The sequence below is a fragment of the Terrapene carolina genome, unplaced genomic scaffold (genome assembly GCF_002925995.2).
Source record: "Terrapene carolina triunguis isolate 2854851 unplaced genomic scaffold, T_m_triunguis-2.0 Scaffold227, whole genome shotgun sequence".
Lineage (NCBI taxonomy): Eukaryota > Metazoa > Chordata > Testudines > Emydidae > Terrapene > Terrapene triunguis.
The window spans coordinates 2,626,641-2,638,976 of NW_020664578.1; the positions used below are offsets into that span (position 1 = coordinate 2,626,641).

Genomic DNA, 12,336 nt, shown 5'->3' on the forward strand with positions numbered 1-12,336 from the left:
TTGTTTGCATGGGCCGCTTTTCAACGGGAAGCCACGAGACTACATCCTCTTTTCATGAATACATTTTATTTGCTCCAGCAGCAGTGTCACGGATTTGCTTGGTTTTGTATTCAGTGCAGACGGAAGGGATCAGATTTTTCCTTTGAGGCACAACCAGAGGGAGGGGGGAAACGAGAAGTGGGTTGTTAAACAGCGGAACCTCTCTAATGCACATGTGCAAGTGGGAGTCCTAGGGCAAGCGACTGAAATTTGTGAATTGGCTCTTTGCGTGTCCTGTGTTTGTTCGGCACCCAGTACGACACTGCTGGGTGCCACAAATAAATCAAGTCTGTGACTTCACCAAATGTTCCCTCTTCCCTCCTTTGGACAGATGTAGTTGCCATTGTTTGTAAAGGGCTTTACGTGTCAAGTACTAATGGTTGATTCTATAATTAGTAGGAATACTTCATACGCCTGTTAGCAAAGTACAACATAATAGAGGTTTGAAACATAATGGATACTTAGCCATAGGCGCTGTCGTTGGAGTGCCGGGTCGGCTTTGAAAGCTTTGAGTGGATGGATTAGTGTGTGAGCTTCCTTTTGGGGTGCGTGGGTTTGTGAATTAGTAAAAATGAACGACTGAGATAGACGTGCTCTTTTCAAGAATCTTTAGGCCAGGAACAAGGTTATTTTGGTGACCTCGATTGTCCAATTCTTATAAAGGTGGGAGAAGGTTAACTACACATCAGAAGGATCCCGCTGCCTTCCTGTTGTTGCCTGTCTACTTGGGTAACTGCTTAACTCCCTTTCTAGTGACAGTCGTCCTCTCTCATTTCTCTCTGCGGCCTTACAGCTCGTTCCTTTATTATAAATCATGTCCCAGCAACTGCAGGACCTAACCCCATGAAGGCTTTAATCTACAGTCGGGACTAGCCTGGATTCAGCTGCCCTGGAATGGAGACCAGGACATGCAGCGGGTTTGCTTCGGGTTCAGTTAGTGCGAACACCTGCATGATTTAGTCTACATTTGGGGGACAGAGTTATGGGGGTTATACAGATTGCCGAAGCCCGGATGTTCTTGTGTGTAGAAGGCCTTGGAGATTTTCATAGTCATTCCCCTTATGCAGACAGCAGCTGACGTCCTCAGCTTAGAGAGTGACTCCTCTAAACACTACTTTGTGGCAAAGCTCTGCTTATTAAAACCAAACCGTGCCCTTCACTTTATGTTGGTGCTGCTGCTTGATGATTTTGCCTCTTTACCCACTTGGCTAGTGGTCAGTTTCAGTCTCTGGCATCTGACGCAGGCTGCTCTTCATAGACATGGCGGTCTGGAAGGGACCTCAAGAGGTCATCTAGTCCTGTGCTAAGGCAGGGCCAAGCATACCTAGACCATCCCAAACAGGGATTTGTCTCACCTGTTCTTATCCCTCCCCAGTGATGATACACGTGCAAGATGGGAAACGACTGCCTCGGAAGGAGTACTGCAGAAAAGGATACAGGGGTCGTAGTGGATCACAGGTTAAATACGAGTCAACAGAGTAACACTGTTGCAAAAAAAGTGACCATCCTTCTGGGATGTATTAGCTGGAGTGTTGTAAGCAAGACACGAGAAGTAATTCTTCCGCTCTACTCCGCGCTGGTTAGGCCTCAACTGGAGTATTGTGTCCAGTTCTGAGCGCTACGTTTCAGGAAAGATGTGGACAGATTGGAGAAAGTCCAGAGAAGAGCAACAAAAATGATTAAAGAAAACATGACCTATGAGGGAAGATTGAAAAAATTGGGTTTGTTTGGTCGGGAAAAGAGAAGACTGAGAGGGGACATGACATAGCTTTGAAGTACATAAAAGGTTGTTACAAGGAGGGAAAGGTTAAGAAGAACAATTTTTCTGAGGACAGGACAAGAACCAATGGGCTTAAATCACAGCAAGGGAGGTTTAGGTTGGATATTAGGAAAAACTTCCTGTCAGAGTGGTTAAGCACTGGAATAAATTGCCTAGGGAGGTTGTGGAATCTCCATCCTTAGGCATTTTTAAGAGCTGGCTGGACAAACACCTGTCAGGGATGGTCTAGATAATACTTAGATCTGCCATGAGTGCAGGGGACTGGACTAGATGACCTCTCGAGGTCCCTTCCAGTCCAATGATTCTAGCACCAAACGATAGGAGCATCTCTTTGAACTGCTTTATGGGAGACCATCTACCGTCTGTATCAGTGTCTGCCACATTCATCCCACTCTAAAACCATCTCAGCTCTGGCTGGGCATGGACTGCGGCGCTTGAATACCTGCTTAGAGTAGGAACTGGTTACACTTTGCCATGGGTACCTTCTATTTGTCCAGGCTCGAGTCAAGAAAAAATCAGTCTATTTCAGTGCTGGAGCAGACTCCACAGTCTAGGGGCTGTCCTAGGAACTTTCCATCCTTCAGGTTTTAAGGGGGTTGAGCAGATATACCCAGGAGGCTGTGGTTCTTTTTAACCCGGCTCCTTTGGCTTTTGTGGCCTCTGCCTTTGGAGAAAAATGCAGCAGGCGCAAAGCACTTCAGGCTTGTTCCAGGGGAATGATTCATATCCTGCTCTACCAGGGACAGGGCGGAGGCGGCGAAGCTACGGAGCAGTAGCTGGGGATGTGATGCTTTCTTACCCGGCCTTCTCCAGCCAGAGGATTTTCTAGCCCCAAACTCTCTCTAATCACATGCTGTGGTCTCCCCCCCCCCCCCTCCCTTTATCCCCAGGCCGTTGTTGCGTCACCTGGACCTGCATCTGAGTGCTCTGTGGCTCCTATTAGTCATTCCTGAAAGGGGAAAAAGCACTGGAGCAAGAGGTGCTCCCTGAGCTGTCGGGCATCCCTTCCCTAATTCCAGCTGTCCTGCTCACACAGTTCCTCTAATTCCTCACCCTGCAGCCTCTGTGGTGCTGACAGCTCACTCTGCCCCCGCTAAGCCTGGCTCTGTTTCGAGTGACTAACGTCGGCCCCACTCTTGCAGTGGGGGCTCAGGGCATTCCTGCTGTTCCACCCTAAGTGAAGGGAAGCCCCAAGGGGGATGGAGCGGACATGGCTGAGTGACCGGACTTGCACCCTCTTAAAACAGCATCTGCCCAGTGGGGTGAGGTTTATGTTAACTCTTTACAGTCCAGTGCAAGAGGGGGAAAGGACTTGGCCAACCACGCTGCAAACTTTATTGACAAGCCCCAGCTGGCTACGACAAGTTGCAATGACTACATTGCTCAAAGTGCAGTGGGAACGCCGCGACAGCCTGTGGTTGCAGCTGGAGAGGTGGAAAGAGTTTTTGTGAGACAGCATCAGACGGCGCTGCTGTCTTTCTGATTTCAGCTGGCCTGGGCTGATGGGTCGAGTGGCTGATTTGGAGATCCACCCTGGCTTATGGGTGTGGTTTTTGTGCCTGCTTGGATAGCCGGTAAGGTTCCCCGTAGTCCCTTTGGGCTCAAAATACTTGGGAACTTAGCTGCATTCTTCATGCAACTTAGCTTAGGAGCACTAGCAGGGTTATGGGATTAGCACCCCCCCCCCCAAATCCTGGCACACCATCTTTTGAGTTGTGAGCCCAAGCAGGAGGGGGGTCCATCTTCCGCTAGTTCTACTGCTGGAACCCATGTGGCACCAGCGAGAGAGAAAGGTGGTACGGTCCTCGGAGCCACCGGCGTGCCAAAGGAAATGTTCATGGGCTAACCGCGTAAGGGTCTCTTCTGCCCCTCAGCCCAGCCCCTGCTGCTCTTCCTCTGAGGCAGGTGGGATTGGCTGGAGCGTGGTGGGGCTTGAGAGACAGTGAATTTGTTGTAGCGAGGAATCGAGCAGGGCAGCCCCTGCAGTGTCACTGCTCCTCCTTCTCCTCTTCCTGGATCTTCTTGTGAGTAAAGAATCCAAGCTGCCGAGAGAGGAAATTGACAGATCAGTGTGAATTTTGCCAGGGAGGTGGTGATTAGGCCTTGTGGACCTGCAATAGACCAGCTGTGGGGCTAGAAAATAAACGGGTCAAATAACAATCCCCCACTGCTCCCTAGCGAAGGAGTTTAACCCTGACCAGCCTGCCAGTCTCCCTCCAGGAAACCAAGACCTGTGGTCTGCAGCCAAAGGAAAGGAGGGGTGGTCCCCGTGGCAGATAGACAGCAAGAGGCAGCCCGAAGCTGCTGATAAATATGGGGCATGTCACAACATTTGTCCACTCAGCACTATGCTGTTGCTAAAGGCATGGTGCACTGTGGGAAGGTATCCCAGAATCCCCCACAGCACCTGCAGGTTCACTGCATTTTGTGGCATAGCTGCAGGCAGGGTGGGGTCAAACTCCCAGCCTTCCCTTTGCTGTATCTATCGTTAAATAAGCTCAACCACCTGACCTTGATCCTGAGACTTCACATCTGTGAGGACTCAGCCACTCAGACAAATTAATATGAACTACAGATGTGAATTTCTAAAGTGGACTAGTGAAACCCCATAAAATCCCCATGTAGATGTGCTCATTCAGAATTAGTGGCCTTAATTGGGTTTAGCTTAATTCACTTCAGCGTGAGTTAAATTAGATTGCGTTTCCAAAGTGAATTAAGCTAAACCGAATTAAGGCCACTGTAATTCTGAATGGGAGCATCATTAGAGGGATTTAATGGGATATCACTAGTTTAATTAATGAGGTTTAACTTTCTGTGGTGTCCCTGTGTGAACCTGAGCATTTGAGGCCCGAAGGCCCCGTTACATTCCAACTGGCACCTTTTTACCTTGCTCGGCCAGCATAAGGGGCCTGAAACGCAGCTGTGGTGGACAGGGCTGTACCACAGCCTCTGCGTTCAGGGCGCAGTCCCTGGGGCAACATTTCCATCCCTCCCCCCGCCCCAAGTTGAAGCCCTGACATTTGTTAGAGGACAGCACCTGGTGTACCAAAGTTTGTGCTCCATTTCTACCCAGCCGCCTACCTTCCACAGACAGAATATGATCAGCGCCAGGAGAAGGAGCCCTCCGATGCTGCTGCCGATCAGGATCCATAAGGAGATGGGGATGCGCTTGGGCTGGATGATCTCCAGGACTGTCTGCAAAGAGCTGCTGATGTTAGAAGCAAAACCAAAAGTTCCCGTTCCCTGCCCCTGCCCCTGCCCGAGTTGGGTATTGAGACATTGAGGGTTAGCTGCCATGGTGAGGGGTGTGGTATGAGACCCTAAACAGACCATACCTTGTAAGGACTGTTCACCTAGTGTGCCATACTGCCCACTCTGGGGTGGAGCACGGTATCTGTTCACCACTACACAGGACAAGTGAGGAAGAGCGAAGCCAGAGCTGGGCCAGCTCATTCCAGCAAGCCCCTTAGTACCTGATTCTCAGTAAGTGTGTGTCTCCCCCTCCCCCCCTAAGGCATGTGTAAAGTGGCGGTGACTGAATTTACACAGGCAGTGCTGTATAAGGCTTGTCTACATCGAGCAGTGGGGTTTCGTAGAAATGAGAATCATGCCCTTAGGATTTAACCCTTTCTCCTTCCCCAAACCTACCTCTGAACGGACTAGCTTATGAATGAGTGTTAGAAGCAATGCATGGCTTCTGCACCCATAGCTTCTCCTAGCCAGCTACTGACTACACCAGTTAATGAGCCTGGACACCAGAAACGCCACCCAAGCGGTGAGACGATGCCAGTGTGATTTCCCTCCTACTAATTGCGGGGCTCAAGGACTCAACCCGCTGTCTTTTGCCACCAATGGTCTTGACCAAATCTTGGCTTGCAAGAACATCTAACGCAGCAGCTGCCACTCGGGAAAATTCACCTTTCACTCACACACCTGCTCCGTTCCACCCGGCTCGCACCTGCCATTCCCCAACGGTATAAACGCGACCCCCACCAAGGCAGAAATCAGGCAGGGGCAGCCCATTGTTTTTACCACCTCGACTTTGGCTGTATCTGAACGAGAAAATAAGGCGTCAGGCCCCGCTTGTCCCAGGTGCCTAAATCCCCCGTCCCTTTGAGGATCTGGGCCTTGGTACGTGTGGACCCAGACCAAGGTGGGCTGCAGGGAGGGACTAGAATCCCAAACCATGGCTCCGTAGGAAGCGTCCCGCTCTGGCCCTTGGAGGGCTATAAACCCCACCCCCACCCTCATATCCCCACCCGCTACCTCTCGCCGATGCGCTGACTCCTCGAGGAAGAGGAAGCTGTTCTCTTTGGCGACAATTGCAAACGTGCTGATGACTTTCACGGTTTTGAATTTTGCCTGTTGGGAAGAGTCACAAGGACCAGGGATCAGCCTGGCCTGGGTGCAGAGTGGAACACGGGGCTGCAGGTTGAGCCCGAGGCCTGGTTGATGCTAGAAACGTAGGGTGATGGGGCTACAACCCTCGGGGGTGTGAAAAAACCACAGCTGGCGGCTGCAACTATGTAGTGTAGACACAGCTAGGGCTCTGGAAGACTGTGTCCATCAACCTCGCTCCTACCAGCGCTTGGGGCGGTGGCACTACTCAAGCACTGGAAAAACCCTTCTGTCACTGGCGTGCGTCTATCCTACGGGGTTACAGCAGCCCGGGACAAGCCACCATTGTGGTCGGCTCGGCGGAGCTCCTTTAGGGACTGCCCTGAATTAATCGGAGCATGTCTTTTAAAGGGATCTTGCACAAGGATACAGGGCCGTGCAGAAAAGCCAACTCCCGTGCGTGGGAAACAAATGGCCAGCTTTTATCCACGCAGCACCTCCAGGCCCTGCGCTGATGCCTCTTAGCACAGCAGACGCCTCAGCCAAGATTGAGACTCCAGTGTGCTAAGCGCTGCAGCCGCAGAGGGAGAAACTGTCCTTGCCCCCCCCCCCGCCCCATAGAGCATCCAGTCTAGACAAGATAAAGGGTGGGAGGGGAGAGGGGAAGTGTCTTTGCCCAAGCTCTGAGAACAGAACCCGGCTCTCCCACATCCACTCGACCAGGCGGCTGCTCCCAAAAACGACTACAGTAATGGATCCAGCTACCCTTGCTTGCCCCAATGCTGTGAGTCGCGGGGGGGGGGCGTTGTGCCGGTATGATGCAGCCGTATGTGTTACGGATAGAGACGCGGACTGGGACACTGGCTGTTGTATCTCCCCGCACTCCGCGCGCACACTATCTGGGCGCACTCACCCTCCTGAAGAAGTCATTGTGGATCCCCCTCAACAGGTGGATGGACACCTCCGTGTTCTTCTCCAGCGGCTCCAGCTCACACCTGACCACCTGGCACCAGGAGTTGCTGCAGTTCTGTGAGGGGAGCGGAGGCGGGGCCATGAGCGCCACACTCCGAACTCGTGCCAGCCGACCCCCACCGTCACCTTAGGCAAGGGCAGGTGGGGGGTGAGGCTGGTGGCGCAGGTGGGGATGTCTCTGCCAGCGCTAGGACATCACTGGTTGGATGGCAGAGAGATCACTGGGGGGGGGGGAGGACTCCGTCCCAGTGCACTTGACTGAAGCCAGTCTCACCAGCTGCTTGACGTTTCACAAAGGAATTTGCAAAATTTGTCCAACGCCAACATTTTTTTGCCAATAAATTCTTTCAAATATGTCACTGCTCGGTGGGTTCCGGGCGGGATATTTTTTCCTCCTTTTCCCATCCCTCTCCCCACCCAGGTCATTTTTCGAAAATAACCAGGGGGTGGAGGAGAGGAAATGGAAAATCAAAGGAGCAAACTGGGTGCGTTCCAACGCCTGCCCAACACCCACGACTGAAAAATAGAACAAGTTTGTAAAGAAAAACCCAACCACTTCACCCAGCTGTAGGGTAACATTTTCCGAAGTGCAGCTGTGACTGGCTCCTGAATCCCCTTTTCAAGCGTGACGCAGGCACCTAACTCCCACTCACCGGCACTGGTGCTTACGCTTGTAAGGCCTAGAGCCTCAAAGAGGTGCTGCAATACCTTTGCGGCTCTGCGTCCTAAGTACCCAAGACCTTATATAGCATTTTAGCCGCTGCAGTGTAGACGCAGTTTTCCTGCTCCAGAGGAGCGCTCTACTGGTCTAGCTGTTCCCATGCGGGAAGGGGAATAAGCTATACGGCACCTTTATACCGGCATCACTATGTCCACTCTAGAGGTTGGCCTGGCATAGCTAAATCACTATGGCCACGTCTCTACCGAGCCCGCTGGGCCACTGCAGCGTGTCTGGTGAAGACGCTCTATGCCGCTAACAGAGTTAAACTGGTATAAACGCTGGGTGCAAATCAGGCCCTTTGGAAAATGGGACTTAGATGCTTTTGAACAATGTCACCTGCTAACCATTATCGTTTGGGGGAGGGGAGCGTGGCAGGGCATAGCAACGGCAGGGGGAATTTAAGGAAGCCCAAAGAAATGACCTGAGCTGGAATTCAGGCAGGACACCAATACTCAGGCTCTCTTTGCCAAAGTGTTGGTGGCAGAGGTGGTGTCCGCCAGCTCTTCAGATGAGCACAAGCTGCCACTTTGGCTTGGTTGAGTTGGACGGCACCTCCCATGTTGCGCAGCAACTGGCTTCGGCTCTGCTAACCTCCCCACCTAGGGGAGAGCGCCCCCTTCTGAATGGACTGTCCCAGTTTTGGCACACCCACGCTTTATTTGGGGGAAATGTCCCTCCAAGCATGGATTGAGCCCATCCCTGCTTCGTTTGAGGTCCCTGAGTGAAGGCAGTAGGGCCGCTGGCGCTGCCTGACGGTGCCGTGCCACTCACCAGTCTGTCTGCGTGCAAGAGATCTTCAGGGTGAATAGGAATCACTCCAGCCTGGCTCCGTAGCGTTGCCTCCGTCAGGTTTTGCACGACACAGGTAACCTTGAACGAGACAGCACGTGGCAGTGTGGTCGCTACAGGGCCTGGTAGGAGTATGGCCTAGAGGGGGGATTTGGGGGCTGGCGCTGAACAGACAGACAGCCCTTTGCAGGGCAGGGGATCCTACCAGATCTGCCCTCTTCTCTCTTTTCAATTATTTGAGGCGTAGAAGCACCATTGATGGAGAGCAGCAGAGAACTTAGACCTGACTTCCACTCTCGTGCTTGAGCCATGAGCCCGTTCAGCCCATGCTCCCAGCTGGAGCTGAGCGGGTCTAGCAGCTGTTAGCACATGGGGAAGGGCTGAGGGCTGGCCCGGGGCGAGAGGACTGCTCCTGCTTCTGTCTCGCAAGCCAAGGACTCACGTTGTCGGCGATGATGCGTGTGACGGAGAGGAAGTAGCTGCGCCGGAAGGCCATGGCAGGGAGGTACATTATGACAGAGAGGTTCCTGACCGCGTAGCAGCCGAGGTTCTGGACCTGCACGGAGACAGGAGCGATGCCGTTCGACAGCTGGCAAAGGGCAGGGGCCAGCCTTAAGCAGCCACCCAGCCTAGGCTTGAGGTCTATGCACCAGCTGTCCAGGAAAGATCCTGGAACGGCCCAGAGGAGGTCGCCTTCGATTGCTTGCTCTTGGCGGGGGGGCCGGGGCAGTTGGCTTATGTATTTGTACAGCACCTAGCACCTCCTCCGTGACTGCTCGGCGCTACGACTCTCCATGCACCTTGCTGGACAAACCCTCCATTGGCGCCCTGGGCTTGGTTCATTAAGGGGATGCTTCGGATTGGCGACCCCTGGAGTTCAAAGACCCCCGAGCTCTCCAAGGGGCCACGCTTCACTCCTAAGGGGCCCCCCCTCTTCCAGGTGGGGTTTTCCCAGGGGCATGGCCGGAAAAGGAGCCAACGTGATCTAACCCCACCCCCGAGAGCTGTTGTAGGGGCCCCCCTATTCCAACCAACCCAGGTGCTGCTGGAGGCATCACCCGCTGTATCTCTTGGGAGGAGCTGCCCCTCCCCGCCCCGCATTGCTGGTACCTTGATGGTGGTCTTGAACTCCGGCCCGACGCTGCTGGAGAAGGTGCCCGCCGGGTGCACTTCGTAGCGGTTCAGGGTGGCCTCGCTGCGGGGACACGGCATGACTGGGGGGTGACGTGGTGCAGAGCAGATCGTCCCCTAGCGCCCCGACCCTGCTGTCTCCAGACACCTCTAGCCCCCAGATCACAGGGACTGGGGGAGCCTGGACTAATTTGGGGGCAGGGGAGCACTGTCAGAACAGTCCCTACTAACGTGGTTTGTGGGGCAGGGAGCCCGATTTATCCCCCGGGAATGGGAAGGAGCAGCAGTGTCTCCTCCTGCGGGGATTGGCCAGTTGCAAACAGGCGGGTTTGGTGCTGGGGTTCAAGCACCTAATTGGCCAGGAGGCCAAGTCTGCTGGAATCTCTTGGCCATGTTTTCCCGGGGGCTTGGCCCTGGCCCAAGCAGTTTGGAGACTGCTTGGGATTCTGGGAGGCCCTAGTGGGTGGATGGATTTCCCTATGCCCACCTGCAGCAGGGCCAGACTGGGGAGGCGGCGCAGGGTCTATTAGCCCCCCCACAAATCAACTCAGACTCAGCATCGGGGTCCCCTCCCCGCCTGCATGAGAGGGGTGCCCCAGTTTAACTTACAGTGCACCTTCAAACCGGTTTAGTTCTACCCGTGCCAACAGCTGCGGTGGGAACGCTCATTGGGGTTCAAATCAGGATCAAGTTAATTCAGAACAGGTCTAAACTCAACCACGCTAAGCCGCTCTTAAACCAGATCGAGAGCCTCCACAGACACAGGGCGTAACTAAACCGGGTTGACTTCACCTCTAACGCTGTGCAGGTTTCTCGTGTGGACAAGGGCGCGGTTCTGGCTGCTTTAATCCCAAGCCAACACTCGGGCATCCACCGCCGCCCCTCCCCTCCCTCAGCCTGGATCGGCTTCGCCCAGACGGTCTCACCTGGAGAGGAAGAGGTCGGGCTCGTAGGTGACGTAGGCGAACGGCTGCGCTGTGTTATCGTGGAGGGTCTCGTTCATTTCGATGCTGTCGCTGGGAGGAACCAGAGCGGATCGTTACATACCCCGCCCCCGTTCTCAGCCGCTGCCCAGCCTTGGCGAAAGGCCCTGTTGCGGGTCGGATCTCTCCCACGCCAACGCCCCCTCCGCATTCCTGAATCAGATGCTTGGCCCATCAGGGCCAGCCAGGGCTGATGCAGGAGGAACAAAGGGGGACAATTGTACCAGGGTCCCAAGCTCCCCCCCCCCACACCCTCCCAAACATCTGTGTAAAGAAAGACATGGGAGGGGGTGAGCCCCAGCCAACATGTCGTCTCGGGAGCCCCAAATTTCTCTCCTCAAGCCTGGAGCTAACGCGTGGTGCTGAACTGCCCCAGGCCGGATGAGTAGTGGCGGTTCTCTCCTCACCACCGCCCCTTACAATCTTCACTCTCCAAGCCCCTCTGCGAGGCAGGGCCGGGCTGGGATCCCCGCTGCACAGCTGGGGCGCTGCGGCCCAGATCCACACAAGCTTTTCAGCGCCGAACATCCACTGCGGAGGTTCCAATGGAATCGGCGGGCGTTAGGCCAAGTGACCTGCTCTGAGCCTGGGACTGAGCGGGGAATTGAAGCCAGCTGTCCCGCGTCCCAGGCTAGCACCCTGTCCACTCCTTGGTGGCGATCAGCTGACAGATGGAGGTGTGACACCCTCCCACCCCCCCACTAGCCTGTTAGCCCAGCGGGCCGGGGAGGGTCAGTTCGGCCGGCCGCTCTTACCTGCTGGCCGTGAGTTTCAGCTGCGCTCGGTCGAGAAGGAAGGAGCAACTGAACTCAAACTCGAGCAGGATCGCCACCTGGGGAAAAGCAGAGCTTTCAGCCCAGCCCCTGGCCCGTCTCTGCAGCACCCCGGCGTGGGCCGTGCCCAGCACTGGGGTGGACGTGGAGACGAGAGCACTGGGTGCATGAGGGGACAGGCAGGAGGGGGAGGTCCCATTTTCATGCCAGTCGCCAAGGCTCCGGTTCGCTGCACAGCGGCCTTGCAATGGTGTCAGTGACAGCGGTAGCAGGGGCAGAGCTAGTGGTTAGGTCTAATTATTTCCTCTGCCCGCCTTTGTTCCAGCTGCGTCTCCTGCCAGGCGTGTGCGTCCCACTCCTGCCTGCCCCCGCCTGGCTGCCTGCCAGATCAACGGCCACGCCCAGGAGCACCTTGGGCCACAATGGGTTAATAAGCCAGCCTGTCGCCTGCGTAAACCAAGGTGGGGGCGCAGAGGACAGCTTCACACCCCACCCTCCCAGCAGCCCACCAAAGGTGGGAGGTGGAACCCAGGGCTGGAAGAGCGGGGGCGTGGGGTGGGATGAAGGGGCACTGGCGGAGGTGGGAGGTGGAACCCAGGGCTGGAAGAGCAGGGGGCGTGGGGTGGGATGAAGGGGCATCGGCAGAGGTGGGAGGTGGAACCCAGGGCTGGAGGAGCAGGGGGCAAGGGGTGGGATGAAGGGGCACTGGCAGAGGTGGGAGGTGGCACCCAGGGCTGGAAGAGCGGGGGCGTGGGGTGGGATGGAGGGGCACTGGCGGAGGTGGGAGGTGGAACCCAGGGCTGGAAGAGC

General features: G+C 55.1%; 1 protein-coding gene across 1 annotated transcript in view; it reads right to left on the reverse strand.

Annotated features, from left to right (window-relative positions):
- Window positions 1-3,136: 3,136 nt before the first annotated feature.
- Window positions 3,137-12,336, reverse strand: part of ITGA10 (integrin subunit alpha 10) — a 51,122-nt gene continuing 41,922 nt past the window's right edge. Inside the window, exons 22-30 of the mRNA XM_026656285.1 lie at window positions 11,509-11,585; window positions 10,697-10,786; window positions 9,750-9,834; window positions 9,082-9,195; window positions 8,622-8,720; window positions 7,071-7,184; window positions 6,086-6,181; window positions 4,901-5,014; window positions 3,137-3,861 (exon numbers count right to left, since the gene is read on the reverse strand). Coding sequence (XP_026512070.1) covers window positions 3,808-3,861; window positions 4,901-5,014; window positions 6,086-6,181; window positions 7,071-7,184; window positions 8,622-8,720; window positions 9,082-9,195; window positions 9,750-9,834; window positions 10,697-10,786; window positions 11,509-11,585 — 843 coding nt within the window. The 3' untranslated portion in view covers window positions 3,137-3,807. The remainder of the gene's footprint in view (window positions 3,862-4,900; window positions 5,015-6,085; window positions 6,182-7,070; window positions 7,185-8,621; window positions 8,721-9,081; window positions 9,196-9,749; window positions 9,835-10,696; window positions 10,787-11,508; window positions 11,586-12,336) is intronic.